This window comes from Aethalodelphis obliquidens, unplaced genomic scaffold (assembly GCF_003676395.1).
Source record: "Aethalodelphis obliquidens isolate GAN/ISIS:26980383/991018 unplaced genomic scaffold, ASM367639v1 scaffold43, whole genome shotgun sequence".
NCBI lineage: Eukaryota > Metazoa > Chordata > Mammalia > Artiodactyla > Delphinidae > Aethalodelphis > Aethalodelphis obliquidens.
In genome coordinates this window covers 14,934,804-14,958,294 of record NW_020837987.1, presented here as the reverse complement: position 1 = coordinate 14,958,294, position 23,491 = coordinate 14,934,804, and the positions used below count along the sequence as shown (strand labels likewise).

The following is a 23,491-nucleotide window of genomic DNA, read 5'->3' as shown; positions in this document are numbered from 1 at the left end:
CACCTGCGCGGGAGGGCTCTGGAGGGGGGAGGGTTAAGGGGGAGGGCCAGACCGGAAGTGCCTCCCCCTTCTCCTCCCCCCGCGCCTCGCCCCTCCCCCTTCTCCCGCCAAGGGGGCCCCCACGTTCCCCTCCCCCCTGCCCGGCCCCCTCCACCGCCCGGCGCAGGACGGCAAGGGGTTAAGCCTCGCGCCCGCCGCCCGCCTCCGGAGCTGTCCGCGGTGCTGAAGCCGGCGCCGTCCGCGGTCCTCTCGCTCCCGCCGCGGCCCGACCCCGCGCCCCGCGCCCCCGCGCCCCCCGGCATGTGAGCCCCCGGCCCTGCCCTCCCTCCCGCGGGAGGGTGCGCGCCCCCTCCCCCTCCCCCCTCTCGGCGCGGGTCAGCATGAGGCGGGGCCTGGGGGCCCGGACACGGGGGTTCGGCCGAGCGGGGACGGGGACGCGGCGGCGGCGGCGGCGGCGGGGGCGGCCGGCACCGGGACCGGGCCCGGGGCCGGGGCCGCGGCGGCGATGGCTTTGTCTGCGGGCGGCGGCGCCGGGGGTCTCGGGGGCCGACCCGGTGGGGGCTCCCTGCCGCAGCCGCCCCCCGCGCTCTCCTCCAGCTGGCCGGCCCTGGGGCCCCGGCGGCGCAGCGTCTGGTATATCTACAGGTAACGGAGCGCGCCGCCCCTTTTCTCCGCGGCCCGACCAGGAGGCCCCAGCCCGCTGTGACGACCCTCCCCCAGCCGCTAATCCCCCATCCCTGGGACTCCTCCCCCGCCCCCAAGCCGCCCCCTCCGCCCTTCTCCCCTAACCTTCTCTCAGCACTAAAGCCTTTCCGGCCCCCTTGTCTCTACCCTTCTTTTTCTCATCCCCCTCCCTGGGCCTCTCTCCCCGAGCACCCCGCAACACACACACACACACACACACACTCTCCAGGCCCCTCGCAGGCCCTTCCAGGCCCCCTTCAGCTCTTCCTCCAAGACCTTCCTCCAAGGGAGGCCCTCCAAACGGACTCCACTCCGGGTTTCGGGCCCCACTTGTCTTTCCTGCCACCCTTAGCGCCCCCATTCTGGAGCCCTCCGCTCAGGCACCTACACCCCAGGCCCGCGTTTCTCTGATTCCTGTATCCCCACACCCCTTCAAGGAGTTGGCAAGTCCCCCCATTCATACCCCTCTCTCCCATTCACAGTCATTCCCCCCCCATCACACACGCATCCCGCCCCCGGCCTCCCCTCCCCTCCCCTCCTCTTTTTCCGCTGCGTGTCACTGTGAGACTGTGCGTGTGTCCCTGTGGCTGTGTTGGTGTGCGTGCGTGTGTGCCTGCCTGCAGCCCTGTGTGTGTGTGTGTGTGTGTGTGTGTGTGTGTGTGTGTGAGAGAGAGAGAGAGAGAGGAATGGAGAGATGGTGGGCTCCCAGCCCACCCCCCAACTGTGTCTATCTGGGTGTCCGTGTTTGACGGCGTCTGTCACTGTGTGTGACTTGGAGCGATAGCAAGGCTGTCTAGGGACTCGTGTGTGTTTGTGTGTGTTTGGGGGGGGGTCTGTCCCAGGGACTGCGGCTATGTTTCCCAACACCCACCCTCCTTTGCCAGGCCTGTCCTCTCCCCGACAGCTCCCCCCCTTCACCAGTGACTCCGTGTGTCTCCATCCCCATGCGCCCCTCTCCCTGCCCCCTGAGGGTCTATGCCTGTATGGGGCACGTGTGCTGAGACACGGCTGAGCTTCTGCACCGGGAGCTGCATCTGCCTGTGTGTGCCGCTTCTCAGCATGGGAGGGGGCTGGCTTCCCCGCGTGGGGGCCCGTGTGCAGGCCCTGGAGAGGCCGGTGGAGATGGTACGCGGGGAGGGGCTGAGTACCAGAGGGGGGCGCTATGTACAGCAGCAGGCTCTGGGCTGTGGGATGCTGGGTGTGTGAGAGGGACCTTCAGGGTGGGGGTGGAGGGAGTCGATGCTGCTGCAGTCTCTGTGTGTGGGATCTGGTGAACAAGAGCTGGCCGCTGAGCTCCAGAGGCCGCTCAGGGTCGCCGAGGGATGGCTTGGGGGAGAGCATTGTGCGCGCTCCTGCAGGGCAGGTAGTCAGCAGTACGGCGCATGAATGGGGTGCTGCGTGGGTAGCGAACACTAGGGCAGGGGTGGGGTTAGAGGGTCTGGGTAGGAGGGTGACAGGATGAGAATGGAACGGCGGCGGGGGGACACTGAAGTGGGGGGAAATGGGGAACACCAAAGCATAGAGCGGGTGTAGAGTGTGCGGAGAAATGGGGTAAGGAGGCAATGCAGGAAATGTGAAGAGAATTTGGGGGTGGGGATTTAGGCAGTTTAGGGAGAGCACAGACAGAGGATGCAGGGAATGTAAATGAAATGCAGCTGCAAGTAAAAGGAGGCGGAAGGAAGGGTGTGTGATGAAGTGAATTGAGGATGTAAAAGTAGGAGGAGGCTTCCACGGATGAGAATGGAAGGGGGGGGACTGGGGAGTATGGAGGAAACCTAGGATGCTGTAGGGGACACAGTGGAGGTTCTGCACAGAGGCTCGAGAGGATGTGGGAGGGAGGAGGGCAAAGGAGGGGGAGAGGTGGCCTGAGAGGAGGTGGCCTGGCCCAGGAGGTCACAGAAATCAATGGAAGACACTTTGGGAAAGAGGATGTGGGGTGTGTGAGGGCAATTTGGGAGGTGGAGGGAGGGCCCCGTGGGGTGTGATGAGGGCTTGTGGAAGTGAGGGCTGATGGGGGGTGGGTTAGGTCCTGTGGAGCTTCCAGCTGGTTTGGAGGAGGGGGGATCGGGGTGCAGAGCGAGGTGGGGGCATACACAGGAGTGGGGGAGAAGGAGTACAGAGTTGCAGGAATCTGTGAGGACAAGAGGGCCATTAGGCAGCTCAAGAAGAATGTGGTGGATGAGAGACACCACACAGAGCTGGGACTTGTGTGAGAAATTCGTGGGAAGGAGAGAGGCATATGCCCAGGGTGGGGAGACTTGAGAGGGTAGGACAGAGGGGGTGCTTCGATGGTCAGGGGGTGTTTGGATATTATCGGGGTATATGGGTTGCCTGCGGGGAATTAAAATCTCGGCTTTGACATTTTTCTGGTGGTGCGAACTTGAGCAAGTTATTTCTCCGTGCCTCAGTTTCCTCATCTATAAAACGCGAATGATAACAGTCAACCCCTCCCAGGGGTGTTGTAAGGACTGAGTGAATAAATAAATGCAAAGTGCTTGGAACGCCATCTGGCATTCAGCAGTGGTTCAATAGATGTTACTCCTTGTTGTGTTACTGGCATAGCCTGGGATAAATTTCAGGCACTGGAGGGGCACGTGCATGGTGAATTGGGGACAGATGTCTCTGTGCTGGGGTATCTGGGTGCCGTGGAGTGGAGCGTATTACTACTGAGTGACCCAGGTATTTTCTGGGGAATTGTTGAAGACTTTTGTTGGCTGTGTGAGCTCAGGCAAGTTGCTTAACCTTTCTGTGCTTCCGTTTCCTCACTTGTAAAGTGGAAATGGTACACACAGCTACCTAGAGGCTGACTGTGGGAGACAATTAAGTCATTTACCCATGAGGGGTTTCAAATACTGCCTCACACATAGCAAGTGCTTCTTCTTGGCATCTAAAGGATATGGGAGTTTTGTTGAATTGTATCGGGGGATGGGATGTTTGGGGAAGGTTTATGTATGAAGTGTGAGGAGAATGTGTGAGTGAGAGATTCCGGGGGCAGGGGAAAATTGGGGGGAAAGCAGGTGTTTGTGGCATGCATGAAGGCAAGCGAAACTGCTGTAAGTGAGGACTAAAGGGGATCTGAAGAGCATTACTGGCCACTGGGGGGGCCCTGGAGATCTGGAAGGGCTATGGGGGTAGCAAGGATACGAGGGCTCGAAGGAGCATGTCAGGTTACGCCGTGGGCACCGAGGTGGGGACGAGGATGCCACAGCGTTCATGGTCAGGAGTAGGTAGCTCTGACTTCTCAACCAATTCCTGTCAGCCCTGTCCACTCGCTCTTGGAGGCTTCTTTGCCTCTTTCCTCCCCTCCCCTCCCCCGTCCCTTTCAACCCCTTCCCTCCTTCTCTTCCAACATCCCCTCTACCCAGCTACAAAGGTGGCTGGTCCCTGGGTTGAATATAAGGTCAGAAAGACATAGCGGGTATGGTGTAGACGGGTTTGCTGGACCATCGTGAACCTTGAGCAAGGGCAGTTGTGGGCTGTGTCTACATGTGCATGCCTGCTGTTGGACCCACCGGGTTATAACGAGGAGGGTGGGAGCAGGGATGTGCAGAACACCGTCCCTACGGTACCGCCGTATGGATTTGACAGTGGATGTCAGGGGGGGTCGTGGGAGTATCCGGCGTGCCTGTGTGTGTGGAGGGAGGGTGGCACGGAAGCACAGTAGGAGCACCTTACGTTTTGTTGGCGTGTGCTGGTTTATGTTCAGGGGGCGTGTTCTGGGAACACACCGAGATCAAAGTGAAGGGGAGTTATTAGTGGAGCGTACTGGGGTGTGGCGGGGTGTTACTGAAATATACTGGAGTATCCGTGGAGGGCTGTTCTGCCAGGTCTCTGGGGGTAGGTAATTGGAGTGCACAGGGAGCGTGCTTGGCTGTTACTGGAGTGTGTTAGGGCCCGCGGATATTACTGGGGTACGATGAGGGGGTCTGTGTGTGTGCTGGGCCGGGTTTCTGACCTGACTGCAAGACGCAGCGAGGCACGTGTTCTGGTGGCTCTGGGGTGGGGGTGATTGTGGGTATTCTGAGGCGCCTGGAGCCAGGGCGTCTGGGTATTCCTGCTGCATACTGGGGTGCCTGGAATGGAATGGATGTGTAATCCTGATGTACGCAGTGGTGACGTCTAGGGTTTGGGGCTGTTATCTGAGTGAGCCCCGGGCGGCTGTGGAGATACACGGAATAGGTTTGCGTTTAACTGAACTTTGCTGGGTATGTGAGCCTTGCCTAAATGTGCTGGTGGGCTCTGGTGGCCTTACTGGGGACCATCCACATATTCACACGCAGTTTGCATTTTGCTAGAATCTACCGACTGCATGAAAGAGGTACATTTGAGATATACCGGGAAGTAGATGTCAGCGCTGTCCGCTAGAATTTTCTGCGGCGATGGAGATGTTCTGTATCTGTGCTGTCCAGCGTGGTAGCCACTAGCCGCATGTGGCTGCCAGGCACTTGGAAACGTGGCTAGTGAGACTGAGGAACTGAATTCTCCAATTTAATTGTTAATTAATTTGCATATAAATAGACACAGGCAGCTAGTGGGCACCATATTGGACACTGCTGAATAAGCAATTTTACAATACGTGTGGGGACCTGGGGAGTTGGTACTGTAGCATATATATGGTCAAGGAGCTGGGAGAGGTATTATCCAAGAACACGTGTCCTCTAGACCAAAAGACTTGACCGAACGAAGACAGCGCATGAATTCTATTGCGCATGTGCTACGGTACCCAGCCCTGTGCCGAATACTATGTGTACTATATATAGGGAACTTCCACAGCGACCCCATCAGGTGGAGCCTGTTATTGCCCCGCATTATAGATGAGGAAACTGAGGCCGCAAAGGTTGAAGGCGTGGGCTCAAGGTCACAGACGGAAAGTGGCCAGCAGGGCCTCCAGCCAGGCTGTCCGTTGATCCGGCAGCTTAGCTCCCCGTTCCTCACACTGTGCTTTGCTGAATGGATGGGTGGATGGAAGCACGGATGGATGAATGAGGAAAGACTGAGTGGGAGAGCGAGCGCTCTGGGCTCTGAGGGGGAGGCTCGTCAGGGCTGCTGCGAGCATACACACGTGGAGTGGGTGAGGCAGCTCCTCGGAGCGGGGATGACTGGTTCTGGAGCTTGGGCTCAGGTCACCAGGTGGCTGGTGGGGCACGGGCTCTGGGTCTCATGATCCCTTTTCCACCCGCCCCACCCCTGCCCCTCCCCCACCCTCCCCGCCAGTGATTACATCATCAAGGAGAAGACAGTTCTGCTGCAGAAGAAGGACAGTGAGGGGTTTGGGTTCGTGCTCCGGGGGGCCAAGGGTGAGTGGCGGCCGGGGAGGGGACGGGGGAAGGGCTCTCTGACCCAGGGGGGAAGACAGGGAAAGGGACCCCAGCCTGCCCACCACCCCACCCCAGGGTGCTGGTCCCACAGCTACGGTGAGGCCTCCGTGACTTGGGTCTGAGCCCCATCCCCTGCTCGGCCTCTCCACCCCCTCCCCTCCGACCCCGCCGGCTCCTCCCCATCTGCAGCGCAGACCCCCATCGAGGAGTTCACCCCCACCCCGGCCTTCCCGGCGCTGCAGTATCTGGAGTCGGTGGACGAGGGTGGCGTGGCATGGCGAGCTGGACTGCGAATGGGAGACTTCCTCATTGAGGTGAGTCCCGGCCCCCAACCCCAAAGGCCTCTCCAAAGACCCTACCCCTGGCCCACCTTCCACAGACACCGCGCTCTCCTCTGGGCCCCTAGCAACAAATCCTCAGACCCCCTCGTGATCTATGCCAGGATGCGGCTGCCCAAGTCCAGATTCTCCTTTGGCACCAAAGCTTCCCAAACCCCCCCCCCCCCCCCCCCCGCAGCCAGCCTCTGCTTCTTCAGTGACTCCATCTGAAAGCCTTTCTGAAGTATCTCAGATGACAGAGCTGTTCCCCGCCCCCCCCAGGGCACGCGCTTGCACACATACACACACACACACACACAATGCTGGAGGGCAAGGAGGGAGAGAGAGGCAAATAGGGTGGGCCCAGCCCCTTCCCCAACCCTGAGGCCAGGAGAGTTACAGGAACAGAGTGTTGGGGGCTTGCAAGGCAGAGGAGGGTCAAGGGGAGAGAAGGGTGACCGACAGTGCCACATACAGGGCAAGGCAGGAGGAGGCCGCTTCGGTGGGGACCCTGAAGTGGAAAGCATCCCTCCCCTCACCTATTGGGTGTGCTCTGGGGGGTGTCTGTGCCACAGGTGAACGGGCAGAATGTGGTGAAGGTCGGCCACCGGCAGGTGGTGAACATGATCCGCCAGGGGGGCAACACGCTGATGGTCAAGGTGGTGATGGTCACCAGGCACCCGGACATGGATGAGGCTGTGCATAAGAAAGGTGCTCCTCCCCCACTCGTGTGGCCAGGCCCGGGTCCCCCACTGCTACTAGACTTCAATCCTCAGGGAGCCCTAATGGCCCAAGGGTCCCCACCACCACCAGCAGCGTTCCCTCCCCCAGGGCTGCTGGTTCAGGACCTCTGGAGAGGAACTGAGTGAGGGCTCAACATGCATATGCGGATGGCATCTCTTCTCCGAGCTCTGGGAGCGCCAGAGCTCCGCGGTGGTGCACGGGCAGGGGGGAAGGTCACGGGCTTTCCTTCCAGGGTGCTGATGCCTGATCCCGCTCGTTTTTCCAGCACCGCCGCAGGCTAAGCGGCTCCCGCCTCCAACCATCTCCCTGCGGTCCAAGTCTATGACCTCAGAGCTGGAGGAGCTGGGTGAGCTTGCGGGGCTGCTGGGGCCCAGGTGCTGCGGACGGAAAGGGGCAGAGGGAGGCTGGACCGTCCCTTGAGTTTGTTAGTGTTGTTAGTGACCAGGGGTCCTCGTCCTGGTCCTGTCCCCCCGTCCATGGGTCAGACTGTCTCTGGCCTGCGTGTGCGTCGCTGGGAAAGGGCGTCTGAGAGCCGACTGTCCTTCGTCCTCTTACATCTGTTTCTGTGTCGGGGTCTCTCTGCGTCCGTACGTTCCTCTCTGCGGGTCCCTGTTTCCTTTCTAGCCCCTCTCGCTCTGTTCCACCTGAACCCCACCGCCATTCTCCATCTCTCCCTCCACCAGCTCCCCTCACTCCCACTAACAGAAAGGAAGGCGAGCCCCTCCCTCCAGACGGGGCTGTTTCCCCTGCCGGGGGCGGATCAGGCAGCTAGCCGACCGCCCTCACCCCAGGGCCCTGAGGGAGGCGGGCGTTCCAGAAAGGGGGCCCCTCGCCTCCCCCTGAAGTCCTAACTCTTCGCTCCTCTACTGCCTCTCCCCCGGGCTAGTCTCGCCCTGGAAGAAGAAGAGTGGTGAGTGGGCACAGGACTGGCGGGAGGGCCCCCGACCCTATATCCCGCCGGCGGGCTCGCCCCTCCCCCATCCCGGCCCCTCACTGCCCCACTCGCGCTTGCGCACGCCCGCTGGCCACGCCCGCTGGCCACGCCCGCTGGCCGAGCCCGCTCCGCCCCGCCCTCCGGGGCGCCCCTGGGCTTCATCCGCCTCCTTTGCCCACAGAGTACGAGCAGCAAGTTGCGCCGGTGCCCAGCGTGGAGAAAAAGCGGACCGTGTATCAGATGGCTCTCAGTAAGATGGCCCCGCTCCCCGGGCTGCCCAGGCCCCGACCCCGCACCGCCTGGGGTGCCGCAGCCGCTCCACCCCTCTCCAGGCCCGCGCCCCTTCAGCCACCCCCGCACTGATCACCTTCACGCCTCAGCTTGGCCCCAGCCATCATGAGGCTGAGTTCCCACCCCTGCTTTGAGCCTCTCCGCACTACCTTCTGCCTCCCTTCCATCCTCCCTCTCACGATGGCCGCCCTCACCCCTTCCCATCGCTGGGTCCTGCCTGCCGGGCTGGAGACTGTGTCTCCGAGCAGGGCCGTCGGGCCACCGGGAGGGAGACACGGGTGCCCTTTTCTGGTTCACACAAGACACTGAATGGGCTCCCGGCAGCTCTGTCTCTGCGCCAGGCCAAAGCAAACTTCGTTTCTCTGGCTCTCCGTCCCTCTTCCGCCTCCCCCTAGACAAACTGGATGAAATTTTGGCGGCCGCTCAGCAGACCATCAGTGCAAGTGAGAGTCCTGGGCCTGGTGGCCTCGCGTCCCTGGGCAAACACCGACCGAAGGGCTTCTTTGCCACTGAGGTAGGCAGCCTCGTCTGGGGAACCGGGCCCTTCGGGGGAAGGAAGCTTGAGGGTTGCACAGGGCAACTTGGAGCCTTTACCTCTCTCCTTGCAAATCCTTCCTGACTCCCCCGTGTTAAATGCCCGTCCTACGGGGCACCGCGCTTCCTGGGGTTCCCTCCTTTCTCCCCACTCTGGGCGTCCCCTTTCCTCTCGGCCCATCCTCTTCCTCCTTGTTGTTCCCCCAGATCCCATCTCTCTCACCTCCCTCCACTCTCCATCCTCTCCTGCCCAGCTCTTTCTGTTCATCTCCATCCCACCTCAGGGGTCTCAGGGAAGGTAAAACGGTGTCATGGATGGCGCTCCCTGGCCCAGGCACAGCGCATAATAATAGGTGCTCAACAAGTGGTAGTTATTAAAATATTAATTATCATCTCTGTCTGCGCTCTGCCTGCTAACCTATAGTGGGTGTTGATCACATTTCTGACACTACGATTTTACGTGGCTCATCTCATTCATTCCTTGGAATCATCCTGGGAGGTACACTCGGTTGTGATACAGAAGGGAAACTGAGGCTCAGAGAGGGAGCCGGGATTTCAACCCCAGGCAGTCAGGCAACTGGATCCGTGATCCAGCCACGGCCCTGGCTCTTCGGGTGGGGACCTGCTGGTCCCTTCCTGGCTGCCCTCCTCACTGAACTGGGCCCCTTCTTGGGGACACATCCCCCCACCAGCCCTGCCAGAGCTTTCCCCCCTCCCCCCTCCAGAGGCCACACGGGGCCCTACCTCTGTCTCAGCACTTCCTTCTTCTCTGCCCAGGCCCTGCCCTCTGACCCCACCCTCTGACTCCCTCTTTTTACAGGCCACACCCACCACTGGTGACCAAGGGACCACTGACTCTAAAACTGGGTGCTTTGACTTTTGCGGGACCATGGACCCCTTTGGCAGGCTGGCATAGTCCTCATAATAACGCTTATAAATGCATAAAATAAAACATAATTCGTAAGGGTCAAGAACAGTACATAACCCCGGGAAGTGACAGTGGAAGGGTGTACCCTCACGAGCGCCGTGCAAGCCCGAGCCCAGAGTTCAGCTCTCGTGAGTGGATGAAGTTAGGGTACAAGCCCCTTGAACCAAAAATAAAATTTTAAAAAATACGTAAGATAGCAGAAGAAGCCAGTTACGCCGAAATACAGTTATCAAAATATTTTTTGAAAGCAAAATTTGCGATATGGTAATGTCGGTGCCTTTTCTTCACCGTGGTAGCCAGAAGGATCTGGTGCTGGATGTTGACCACTCTAATTTCGAAGTCCTAAGAAGCACAAACACTATTTAGAGAAATCTGCAGCCTCTGCAATGAAGAATACAGAAATACCTGTGATTTCTGTCGGGGATACAGTCACAGGTTTTGCTTAGACTGACGGCTGTTGCCCACATCCTTAATTGAGAAAATGTTGTGTTTTAGCTGGAGAATAATGAAAATAAAGATGTAGGGTTTTTCTCCCCATCCAAGTAAGCGTGCAGGGCCCCCCTGAAATCTATCCATAGCCCTCTTAAGGGCTCAACCACCTATTCTAGAAGGCCTAGTACTTATTTATTTATTTATTTATTTATTGGCTGCCTTGGGTCTTTGTTGCTGCACGCAGGCTTTCTTTGGTTCCATCGAGCGGGGGCTACTCTTCGTTGCGGTGCGCGGGCTTCTCATTGCGGTGGCTTCTCTTGTTGCGGAGCACGGGCTCTAGGCATGCAGGCTTCAGTAGTTGTGGCTCGCGGGCTCAGTAGCCGTGGCTTGCGGTCTCTAGAGCGCAGGCTCAGTAGTTGTGGTGCACGGGCTTAGTTGCTCCGCGGCGTGTGAGATCTTCCCGGACCAGGGCTCAAACCCGCGTCCCCTGCATTGGCAGGGGGATTCTTAACCACTGCGCCACCAGGGAAGCCCCCTAGTACTTTTACAAGAGCCAAAAATGCAGGTGGCAGATTTTGTATCGAGACTCCTAGAATTTCTCCTAGATTTAGAGGCAGAGGGTGCTTGCAGGGCTCGGCAGAGGGCCCTGCATGCAGGAGTCATCACTTCACACCCATCCTTGGCTTTGCGAGGAATTTGACATCTCTGGGCCTATTAGGGTCATCTTCCGTGCCCACCTCCCCCCAGGGTCGGTGTAAGGATTAAATGTCCATAGGTAAGGGGGAGGGATAAATTCAGAGTTTGGGATTAACAGATACACACTACTGTATATAAAATAGATAAACAACAAGGACCTATTGTATAGCACAGGGAACTATATTCAATATCTTGTAATGACCTATGATATAAAAGAACCAGAAAAACTGAATAACTGAATCACTTTGCTGTACACCTTAAACTAATGCAACATTGTAAATCAACTGTACTCCGATATATATATAAAAAAAAAGTCCTGTCCTAAAAAAAAAAAAGTACATGGGCAGTAGACTAGGCAAACCTGCCTCCAAAGCCTGACCGCCTCCAACTTACTATGTCGCTCGGCCCACGCTTTTAATTTTTCTGTGCCTCAGTTTCCTGGTCTGTAACATAGGGGTAAAGCCAATCTTGCTGGTTCTTAGGAGGACTGAATGAGATCAGCTTCTAGTACAGAGGCTCTCAAGGAATGGTGAGCCTCCCCATGCCATAAAATAACAAACGGGAGACCCTACTGTGACCCCCGCCTGCGCCCCAGAGACCCCACAACAACATTCCAGGCTCGGTACGGAGTCTCTAGTAACAGATTAAGGCCAGTCCTGTTTTCATTTATTCAACAAATGCGTGGAGTACCGAGCAAGTGCCAGGTTGCCAGGGTGCCAGCCCCTCCCTGCATGAACCTCCATTACAGGACAGACAAGATCCTGGCTCCAAAGACACCCCCAGGTGGGCCCAGACACTGGCCAATAGTATAACCAGCTGCCAGCCTGCCCCCATCTCCTAGAAATGAAACACCTGAGGTCTTCATGGGGCCTCCCTTTCCTCTGGATCCTGGAGGCCAGTGGTCATCTCCCCTTTTCTTCTCCCTCCTGGGGTCTGTCCCTGGGCCTCCCCCAAGCCCTCCCTCTCATGTTGAGGGCTCTCTCTGCCCCCATCTCTGCCCTCACCTCCCACCAGCCACCCTGATCTCTCTCAACCCCTGAGTCAACACAGGGACCCCTCTGTGACCTTCCTGCATCTCCGTGCCTCTCTCAGTGGGTGGTCTTGTTCTCATCTGGGTCTCCATCTCCCATCTGTTTCGGCTTCTCTCCCCTCTTCACTCTCCCACTTGGACTCCACTGCACCTAAACCAGGGGGGCAAGCGGGTAGTGTGGAAGCCCAGTGTGGCCCCCCAGGTTCCTTTTAACGGACCTGCACCACAGTGGACAGGGCAAAAGATTGTGCAAGATGCCACTGTTTGAAAACTTAAGAATGGAGAGATTTCAACCCTCCCTGAAAAACACACCTCTGGGTAAAACCTAAGGGGGGCTGGGAGGACCCTCTGCACCAACAGTGAGGGTGCAGACCCCAGGCAGATCCGTTGTAGGTCAAGGCCCCTCCTGGGCTCTGTCTCCTCCTAGGGCTCTGCAGTTCACCTGTCTGTCCTCCCCTCTGCGTGGCTTTGCTTTTCTTGGCTACTGTCTGTTACCTGGTGACTGACCGCCCTGGAGGGGGTTCCCCTGATCTCCACCTCCCACATCTTGGTCTGGGTGGTCTGGGCTCTGGTTTCAGCCATTCTCTGGACTCAGTTTCTCCCTCTGGTTATTTTTACCATATCATCTTGGTCGCATCCTCTGCCTCTTCCCCTCCCGGGGCATGTCTGGACCTCCCAGGGTAGCTCTGGCCCTCTCCATGGCAGAATCTCTCAGGACTGCCTTTTTCTCCCTGCCTTGCTGGGTCCCTCTCTCTCCCCATGGCTGTCTCATGTCCCCTCCTGTCTCTCCCCTACACCTCTGGAGCCCCATCTCTGCCTCTGTCTCCCCACCTCTGTCTTTGTCTTGCTCTGTCTCTCCATGTGCCTCCCCCTCCGATATCTTCCCCCTCACCCCTTCCGGGGGCTGGCTCCCTAACGCGAATTTCCCAGCCCATCTTCAGCCTCTAGCCTGTGCACGGCACCAGGGCGCACTCTGCCATGGAGGCACCAGACCCACAGCGACCCACGAGGTGGCACAGGAAGAGGGCGGGACCTCTGGTCAACTCGCTGGGGAGGAGTCTGCCCGGCAGTTGGTGACGTGACACGCACCTGGCAGACTCTGATTGGCTGCCCCCTCTGCGCGGGAGAGACCGCTCCCCGTTTGTTGAGGGAGGTCAGCCTGTCTCACCTTGAGTCCGTCCAACCCTCAGGCAGTCACTCCTAGCCTCCTCAGACGCCGTTATGGCTCCTCTGTCAGTCAGACATCTCCTCTGCTACTATGATCCCTCTTGTGCCAAGCTAACGCATTATTTGATTCCTCTTTTCCACTTAGAAGGTCTTCTGCCAGTGTGCCAATATGACGCCTCTCCCTTGAGTCTGGACCCTCTTCAGCTAGGGAACCCTTCCTCTATCACTCTAACCCTTCCCCTGTTATTCTATCCCCTCCCCATCGCTCTGACCCCTCCCCTGTCACTGTGATCCTTCCCCATCACTCTCTCAAAGGAACAGGACTAGGGTTACATCATCAGGGTGCTCCCCCCATTTTGTCAAGGTGTCCTTCATTCTACAAATATTTATTGAGCAACTACTATGTGCTGGACCTGCTGCTCGGCCCTGGGAGTATAGGAGGGAACCAGCCAAACAAAGTTACCTCCCTTAGAGAATTGACACTGGCGGGGGAGTGGGGGTATTTTGCGGAACTGGGTTCTGCTGTATATAAGAGAAACCCCCAGATAACAGTGGCTTGAACAAACAAATGCTTATATCTCTGTCGTCTTGAACAAGTCTGGAGTAGGGAGTCTGAGGCAGGTGTGGCAGCCTCCATGGTCTTGAAGACCTAGAATTCTCACCCTAGCCACAAAGTCACCTCGTAGTCCAAGAGGCTGCTGGAGCTCCAACTATTGCACCAGCATTCCAGGTAGCAGGAACAAGGAAGAGTGAAAAGGCAGAAGTGCAAAGGAGGGCACACTGTTGCTTCTTGGGTTACCTCTGATGAGACTTCCCAGAAGTAACACACAACACTTCCACTTGTGCATCTGGGCCGGCTTTAGTCCTATGACCACACCTAGCCACAAGGGAGGCTGGGAAATGTAGTCTCTCAATAGGTGCCAAATAAGATGGGGGTTTTCTTACCAAAGAAGAAGAGTAGGATGGGTATTGGGTAGGCTACGTGCCCAGGGAGACAGACAATAAACAAGTAAGCAAATAATTATAATAACTCTAACCTAGGGTAGGTGGAGGAAATGATGATGCAGAGTAATAGGAGGAAGGCTTTCCAGGGAGGAGACATCTGGAACTACCAGATCCCACCCAGTGTCACCCTGCTGTCTGATGTCATCTCCCACCCCTCAGCCCTTGGCTCACCCACTCCAGACACACTGGCTTCCTAACTATTCCTTGAACACAGCAGGCTCACTCCCACCTCAGGACCTTTGCACTTGCTGCTCCTTCTGCCTGCAATACTCTTCCCCTGGATACATCCCTGGCTGCTTCCTTCAGGAGTTTTCTCAGGTTGTACCCTCTCAGCGGGGTCTTCTTGACTGCCTGATTTTAAATTATAGTCTCCCTCTCTTCTGTCGCTTACCTCCATCTGACCCACGTCGTATTTTACTAATTTATTTTGTTTATGGTCTGCCTGCCCTTCACGTGGGCAGGGACTTTTGTCTGTTCTGTTTACGGCTGCATCTGCAGCATCTAGAACAGCCCCTGGCATGAATCAGGTGCTCCATAAATATCTGTGGAATGAATGAATGAATGAATGATGCAAACACAGAAATAGTCCCAGTCCAAGGTGAGGGCAGCGAGAGGGGTAGCACAGGTGCATTCTATGAAGGTCTAGAGCATCACTGTCCGCTAGAGCGCTCTGTGAGGATGGAGATGTTATCCATCTGCACTGTCCAGTATGGCAGCCACCAGCCATGAGTGACAACTGAACACTTGAAATGTGGCCAGTGTGATGGAGAAAGGGAGTTTTCAACTTCAGCTTATTTAAATTTATTCAAATTAATTGAAATGTACATCTGAAAGGCTAGTGGCCCCTGGATTAGGAAGTGCAGGGCTAGAGGAAGGGGGTGGCCAGGCCAGGGTGGGGGCCAGGAGGACAAGCAGTTTTCCCTTAGCAGAGAGTGGGGAAGGGATTTTCCAGGCAGAGGGAACAGCGAGAAACAGCACAGGGAATTCAGAGAACTGGGAGTGGTTAGAGCAGGGGGACAGGAGGGGGCGTGGTGGGGAGGTGAGGGCAGTTAGGGTCACACCCCGAAAGTGGGGACCCCATCCAAAGAGGCCTTCCTTTCTATGAACTTCTGGTCTCAAAGACGGAGAAGGAAGACACGTGGGGGCACCTGGCAGAAGCAGGGGAGTCGGGGCCCGAGAGTGCCTGACATTGGCTTGTTCATTTGAAACAAGCTTATAGAACATCAGGCCTGTTTGGGGACTGGGGACCTAGCAGTGAACCAGACTGATAAAGTCACTGCCCTCAGGAAGGTTGCATTATGACTTCTGTGGGCCTTTGGCACTTTTTGCCCCTCTTTCCTAAAAAAAAAAAAAGTTAAAAGCCAAAGTTTTATGACTGTGTTGATGCAAAGCTGAATATTATCCAGGCTGAATTATAATTATTTTTCCCTCCTATTTGAAAAGAAATTAAAACATTTCCCCTAAAAGTATCGTGGGCCCTTGACCCTGTACCCACGGTGCCTGGGATAATGTCTGGTGTCTTCAGGGAGCTGATGTTCTCGCCAGGAAGACAGACAGACAGTAAGCAAGAAGTGAGAGAAGTGTTATGAAGAAAACAGGACAGGGAAATGCAGTAGGCAGTGACTGGGAGGGGTATTTGAGCAGAGGACATAAAGATGGAAAGGAATCGGTGATGACCGGGAGGAAACCATTGCAGAGAGAAGATCCAGGACTTGTAAGTGTCCTAAAGCAGGGATGAACCTTGCGGCACTGCAGGAGCAAGAAAAGGTGGGTGTGGTGGGACCAGAGTGGGAGATATAGGCAAGGGCTAGATCATACATGGTGTCTTAAATCACCGTGATTCTTAATCTAAAATCAGAGCCTGAGATAAGGATGCTTGAGACAACGATTTCCTAAGGGGGAACCTGTAAGGGCATGGGGGAGACAGGATGGGCTGCAGAGAAAGTCAGCAACCCTGGTCCCCACTGGAGTTTGCCTTCAGCCTGGTCCCTTGGGGAGCTCGGGAGTGTGAATTGCAGGATGGAGATGATCCCTCCTTAGACCTTCCTGTCAGTTGGCTGCAGGCTGCTCCCAGAAGTGGGGGCATGGAACAGCTTGGGCACGTCAACGCCTTTGGAGGGGGAATGATTCTTCAGAGCAAGGGGCAGCCAAGTGTTGCAGGCAGGTGACACAGTGGCTGGGGATGGGCACAGCATCCTGGCTGAGGAGATCTGGGTGGGCACAGGCAGTGTCTACCGCAGGGGGCTTTGAAGACCAGACTTGGGAACTCGGATCCCTTCCTAACTGATGTGAGATGCTACTGTAGGATTTTAAGCAGGGCAATAACATGATCAGAATTTCTTTTAGAAAGATCCCTCTGACTCTTGCGTGGAAAGCAGACCAGGAATGGGTGGCAGGACAAGGGGGGCAGCCAGGAGACAAGGAAGAGGCTACTGCCGTCATCTAGGCAGGCAGTGGTGGTAACTTGGACCTGGGCAGTGACAGCAGGGGTGGAGAAAAGTGCCCAGATTAGTGATCGGCTTGGGAAGCAGAGCAGACAGGCTCAGTTGATAATCTGACGTTTTCCCCCTCTTTCTCCCTGCTGCTGCTGTCAGGACTCAGAAACCTTTCCCTACTCCAGAATTCCCTTCCATCTCCTTCACACCCCTCTCCCTTCCTGCAGAGGCTGGGGAAGGAATGGATGGCTGTGTGGGGAATCCATGGATTTTCATGCCCTGACTGATTCTTCTCTGCTCTCTTTTCTCTCTCCTCCTCTGACTGCCAACCCAAAGTCGAGCTTTGATCCCCACCACCGCTCCCAGCCAAGTTATGAACGTCCTTCCTACCTGCCTCCAGGACCTGGGCTTATGCTCCGGCAAAAGTCTATTGGTATGTCACCTGCAAGGGTGGGTGTAAGGGATGCCAGTGGGGAAGGGGGAGGCTGGGAGGGTGACAGTTTACGGGGAAAACAGGGGAGCCTGGGAATGTTCTTTTCTCCTTCCATATGTGACCATCAAGTTGGGCGAAGAGCTCAGGCTTTGTTGCTGGGCAAACCTGGGTTTGAATCCTGGCTCTTGTCCATCCTGGCTGTGTGACCCAGGGCAGGCAGCTTCACTTCTCTGGGCCTAGGGCTCTGCATCTAGAAAATGGGGACATCATTGCCCCTGCCTGGATGCAGTTAAGTCAAAACCACCACAGACCCTGGTTCATTCTCTCTTATGCCAGAGTCCATTCATTCATTCATTCATTCTACAAATGTTTAGTGAGCACTACCATATGCCAGGCTAAACTGCTGGGGATTTGTCAGGGAACAAAACAGACTAAAGGGTCCTGCCCGCATGGAGCTTACCTTCTAGCTGGGGAAGACAGACAACAGCTTATAAGGATAAGAAATAAGAAAATGATATAGTATGTTAGCTGTGTTAAGTGCTATGGAAAAAAATAGAAAAAGAGGAGAATGAGTTGAGATGTCAGGCAGGTGTGAGCTGAAACTTGGAGATGAAGTGGGGAGCCATGGGACTATCTGGAAGTAAGGCATTCCACACAGCAGGAACAGCCAGTGCAAAGGTCCTGAGGTAGGTAGGACCGAGCTGCCATTTGCTAAGAGAGCAGCTTGGGAAGATCGTGGGGAGGAGATCGGGAGCTCAATTTGGGGCCTGCTTAGTTTGAGATGCCAGTGAGACATCCAAGTGGATGCAGCATTTGGATATAGAAGCCCGGAGCTCAGGGGCAAGGATTGGGTCCGAGACAAGCATGGGAGTCTTCAGCAGGGAAGCAGTGAACGAAGCCATGACACTGGTTGAGATAGTCAACGGAGAGCGAGTAGTCAGAGGGAAAAGGGAATCAAGGACTGAGCCCTGGCCGTCGATAAGGAGGCAAAAGATTCCACTCCTCCAGTTCCCTCCAAGTTGTTTTGCTGTTTGGATCTAGCTTTTCCCCAGCTTCAGTGTCCACAGTCCACCAGTGTGTGTCATTTGCCTAGTATCAGTTACCTATACATCTGCCTGACGTTGCTTACCTATGAACTGGCTCCCTCTTTTAAATATTAGCCTCACCCTAAGCAGTGCTATCTGTGAAATCACAGATCTGATGTGCTAATTACATTTCTTTTCTGCACGTACATGAAAAGAAATCTGTAAGTATGCCCAGAAACACGGTATCTCTTCCTGGTTCAAGCCATTTTTGCTCATCCCAAGCGACCGCCCGCATATACCTTGCCTTTGGGCGAATTAGAAAAGGCGCCCCCTCCTGGCCCTGGAAGGAAGTTAAGCTGAATTCCGCCCGCCCCGCCCCCCCCCCGGCACACACCACACCTCTCTTGCTCCCTCTGCCGTTTGCTGTTGTGCAGTGCACAACCTGTATTACTGTATCAAACGGATTTGGATTTATCACATCTGGGTAAGCTCTAGACCAACCCATGTTCTTCTTAACATCTACTGGGTGTCATTATTATTATCATTGTAATATTGAAGTTCTGTGGGACAGGGGAACAGAGAGGCCACCCCTTCCCATCCCCACCCTGCTTCTGGATCCTCCGTGTCTTCCCAGGGGCTGCAGAAGATGAGAGACCCTACCTAGCACCCCCAGCCATGAAGTTCAGCCGCAGCCTGTCTGTGCCTGGTTCGGAGGACATCCCGCCGCCGCCCACCACGTCCCCACCAGAGCCCCCCTACAGCACACCTCCAGCCCCCTCTTCCTCCGGCCGCCTCACTCCCTCTCCCCGGGGAGCGCCCTTCAACCCCGGCTCAGGTGTCCCCCACCCCGCCTCGTCACCGTCGTCCTTCGATGGGCCCTGCCCTCCTGAGAGCCGTGTAGGGAGCCGTGAGAAGAGCTTGTACCACGGCGGGGCCCTGCCCCCTGTGCACCACCCGCCCCCCCCCACACCAGCCGCACGCTCCGCTCCCCCAGCCACACCACCACCACGCCCACCCGCCGCATCCCCCGGAGATGGAGACAGGCGGCTCCCCCGATGATCCCCCACCGCGACTGGCTCTGGGGCCCCAGCCCAGCCTGCGAGGCTGGCGGGGCGGCGGGCCCAGCGCGACCCCGGGGGCCCTGTCCCCGTCGCACCACGGCGGCGGGGGCGGGGTTAGCGGCTCCTCCCAGGCCCCGGCCCTGCGCTACTTCCAGCTGCCTCCCCGGGCGGCCAGCGCGGCCATGTACGTGCCGGCCCGTTCGGGCCGCGGGCGCAAGGGCCCGCTCGTCAAGCAGACCAAAGTCGAAGGCGAGCCCCAGAAGGGCAGCGGCCTTCCGCCCACGCCCTCGCCCACGTCTCCGGCGTCCCCGCAGCCGCCGCCGGCCGCGGCCGCCCCGTCGGAAAAGAACTCCATCCCCATCCCCACCATCATCATCAAGGCTCCATCCACCAGTAGCAGCGGCCGCAGCAGCCAGGGCAGCAGCACCGAGGCGGAGCCCCCGACCCAGCCCGAGACCGCGGGCGGCGGCGGAGGGGGCGGCGGCGGCGGCGGCTCCTCCGCGCCGAGCCCCGCCCCGGCCATGTCGCCAGTGCCGCCGCCCCCCTCGCCCGTGCCCGCCCCCGCCTCGCCCAGCGGCCCGGCCACCCTCGACTTCACCAGCCAGTTCGGAGCGGCCCTGGTCGGGGCGGCTCGGAGAGAAGGGGGCTGGCAGAACGAAGCCCGCCGGCGGTCTACGCTCTTCCTTTCCACCGACACGGGGGACGAAGAGGGCGGCGAGAGCTCGCTGGGCCCGGGGGCGCCCCCGGGCCCCCGGCTGCGCCACTCCAAATCCATCGATGAAGGCATGTTTTCGGCCGAGCCCTACCTCCGGCTGGAGTCCGCAGGCGCCGGAAGCGGCGGCGGCTACGGGGGCTACGGAGCCGGCAGCCGAGCCTACGGGAGCAGCGGAGGCAGCAGCGCCTTCACCAGCTTCCTGCCGCCGCGCCCCCTGGTCCACCCGCTGACCGGCAAGGCCCTGGACCCAGCCTCCCCGCTCGGGCTGGCCCTGGCCGCCCGAGAGCGGGCGCTGAAGGAGTCCGCGGAGGGCGGTGGGGCCCCCCAGCCCCCTCCGAGGCCCCCGTCGCCCCGCTACGAGGCTCCGCCGCCCACGCCGCACCACCACTCGCCCCACGCCCACCACGAGCCGGTGCTGCGTCTCTGGGGAGCCCCCCCGCCGGACCCGGCGCGCCGGGAGCTGGGCTACCGGGCCGGGCTGGGCAGCCAGGAGAAGTCCCTTCCGGCCAGCCCGCCAGCTGCCCGACGCTCCCTGCTGCACCGCCTGCCGCCCACCGCCCCCGGGGTCGGGCCCCTCCTGCTGCAGCTGGGGTCCGAGCCCCCCGCCCCGCACCCCGGGGTGAGCAAACCCTGGAGGTCCGCAGCCCCGGAGGAGCCCGAGAGGCTGCCCCTCCACGTGCGGTTCCTCGAGAACTGCCAGCCCCGGGCCGGTGGGGCGGGGGGCAGGGGGCCCCCCTCGGAGGACGGGCCGGGGATCCCGCCGCCCAGCCCTCGCCGGTCCGTGCCCCCCTCGCCGACCTCCCCGCGGAGCAGTGACGAGAACGGGCTCCCCCTGCTGGTCCTGCCGCCCCCCGCCCCCTCGGTGGACGTGGAAGACGGCGAATTTCTCTTTGTGGAACCGCTGCCCCCGCCCCTGGAGTTCTCCAACAGCTTTGAGAAGCCCGAATCGCCCCTCACGCCGGGGCCGCCCCACCCGCTGCCGGACCCACCCACCGCGGCCAGCCCAGCGCCCCCTGCGCCGCCCCCTGCCGTGGCCGCCGCCCCTCCCACGCTGGACTCCACCGCATCCAGCCTGACTTCCTATGACAGCGAGGTGGCCACGCTGACCCAGGCGGGCCCCGCAGCTGCTGGGGACGCGCCTCCGCCGGGCCCAGCAGCCCCAGCCGCCCCGCCTCCCCCTGCCCCACAGCCTGGCCCAGATCCTCCAGCTGGTACAGATTCTGGTATCGAGGAGGTGGACAGTCGGAGCAGCAGTGACCACCCGCTGGAGACCATCAGCAGCGCGTCCACGCTGAGCAGCCTGTCTGCCGAAGGCGGGGCTGGCGGCGGGGTGGCCAGTGTGGCCAGTGGGCCGGAGCTTCTGGACACGTATGTGGCCTACCTGGACGGCCAGGCCTTCGGGGGCAGCGGTCCTCCTGGCCCACCATACCCGCCGCAGCTCATGACTCCCTCTAAGCTCCGGGGCCGGGCGCTTGGGGCCAGTGGAGGCCTGCGGCCTGGCCCCGGTGGGGGACTCCGAGACCCTGTCACTCCCACCAGCCCCACCGTCTCGGTGACGGGGGCTGGAACCGATGGGCTGCTGGCCCTGAGTGGTTGCTCAGGACCTTCGACGGCAGGTGTGGCCGGCGGTCCAGGGGCTGTAGAGCCAGAAGGCCCACCGGTGCCCTTGCCATCCGCCTCCTCCCTGCCTCGGAAGCTGCTGCCCTGGGAGGAGGGCCCGGGTCCACCACCACCACCCCTGCCTGGGCCCTTAGCCCAGCCTCAGGCCTCAGCCTTGGCCACAGTAAAAGCCAGCATCATCAGTGAACTCAGCTCCAAGCTTCAGCAGTTTGGGGGCTCCTCGGCAGCTGGTGGCGCTCTGCCCTGGGCCCGGGGAGGCGGCGGGGGAAGCGGGGACGGCCACCACGGGGGAGCCAGCTACGTCCCAGAGAGGACTTCCTCCCTGCAGCGGCAGAGGTGAGCCGGGGGCTGGAGGTTGGCAGTGGAGGCCAGAGGGGCTGGCTGTGGGTAGCAAAGACCGTCTTCCACATAGCTGTGTCCCTTTAGGGTCCCAGGTGGTAGAAAGAAAACAGAAGCCGGGCTGGCTTGGAGAAGTTTGCCCTCAAAGAAGCATGCTTTCCCAGCCACTTTAAATTTCCCTTTATCTCAGTAGCTTCTGTGGTCTCCTCCTGTCACCATGACAACCCACATTCCATGATGAACAAAAAGAGTGATCAACAAAGGAGGAGACTGGAGCACAACTTGCCCGATGTCTGTTTCCTTGGTGGGCTGTCAGTTCTGACAATCCCTGAAATCTTCAGGTCCCTCGAGCCCCGTGTTGGTCAAGACAAGATGCTTTAGGGCACGGTCCGTAGTTACAAGTGTGGTCCTGGAGCCAGGCTTTTTTGGATCCTGGTTGCAGCCCCGCACTTTCAACTGGGTGACCTTAGGCAAAGGAATCCACCTCTCTGTAGAAGAGGGACAGCACAGAACCTTTCTAAAAGGGTTTTTGAGGGCATGAGATGGGGGAGGGGAGGGGTCTCTTACAAAAGCCCAGCAAGTATAGATGGAGAAGTCCAGGAAGATGCAGAAGTTTTCTAAAGCAGCTAGCGAGTTGGAACGGCCACAGAGTTCAAGCCCATTCAAGACCTTCTAATCTTAGGGAAAGCATAGAGTCACATTCCTGATTCAGACACACAGGGCGAGTGGGGAGAGGGGTTTTTTTAATCCTCTTGTTCTGCAGAGCTCACCCTAATTCTCCTCGAGGGTTTGATATCCACATGGTGATATTCTGAGGTGGTTTTTGAGGTCTTTGAGATCTTAAGGCATCTCACTGATGATTCTTAAGTCTTCTGGGGAGAGGAAAGGACGCTTAATTTAGTTAACAGATCCACCAATAATTGATTTGTCATCTGTTCTGTACCGGGTGCCCTTCAGGGTGAGAGGGACCCCACAATGGACGAAACAAGCAGAGCATTTCCCTCATAGACCTCACAGCCTAATGAGGCAGAGGCGGGGGCCAGGCAATAAACAAAATCATTGTCATCATCCTAGGGGAAAAAAATGCAGTAACGCGATGGTTAGAGAAAGTCTCTCAAATAACGGGCGAGCTGAGCAGAGACTGGAGGAGGGAAGGAGGCAAATCGTTTGGCTCCCTGGGGGAAGAGAGAGCTAGGCAGAGGGAACTGTTCAAAGGCCCTGAGGCAGGGACTGTTCTGGAGGGAGCTAAAGGGATGAGGGGAACCTTTTCCTCCCCTTGTTTCTTCTCTCTTTCATCTCCCTCTCCTCACCTCTCTCTCTCTCTCTCTCTCTCTCTCTGTCCCCCGTCCCCTTCCATCTCTCTCCCTTGAATGCTCATCCTCTTTTTGTTCCTCTCTCACTGTCTCCCTGTCTTCCACTCTGCTGTGACTGGCCATACCCGGAAAGGCAGTATAGGGTAGTGGTTAAGAGCTCAGACTTTGGTGCCATATAACCGGGCTCTGCCACTTCCTGGCTGTGTGTCCTTAGGCAAGTTACTTAACCTCTCTGTGCTGCTGATAATAATAGTAACCTGCATCAGGGCTGTCACGGGGATTCCATTGAGATGGCGATATGTAAAAGCACTTAGAACAACGCCTGGCACACGTGAGCATCAGTAAGTGGTGGTGATTATTATTATTATCACTTAATGTCTCTTTTTCTTTCATCTCTCTGACTGTCACCCTCTCCCTGTCCTCTCATTTCTCTCCCTTCATTTTCTGTCCTGACATCCATCTTACCCCCT

The 23,491-nt window shown here is 58.1% G+C and overlaps 1 protein-coding gene across 1 annotated transcript in view; it reads left to right on the top strand.

Moving 5' to 3' along the window:
- SHANK1 (SH3 and multiple ankyrin repeat domains 1) overlaps nt 1–23,491 on the top strand; it is a 44,138-nt gene that overhangs the window by 18,624 nt on the left and 2,023 nt on the right. Inside the window, 9 exon segments of the mRNA XM_027079101.1 lie at nt 5,899–5,981; nt 6,192–6,316; nt 6,895–7,030; nt 7,329–7,409; nt 8,179–8,247; nt 8,684–8,802; nt 16,852–16,948; nt 18,608–18,935; nt 18,937–21,705. Of these exon segments, the coding sequence (XP_026934902.1) occupies nt 5,899–5,981; nt 6,192–6,316; nt 6,895–7,030; nt 7,329–7,409; nt 8,179–8,247; nt 8,684–8,802; nt 16,852–16,948; nt 18,608–18,935; nt 18,937–21,705 (3,807 nt within the window).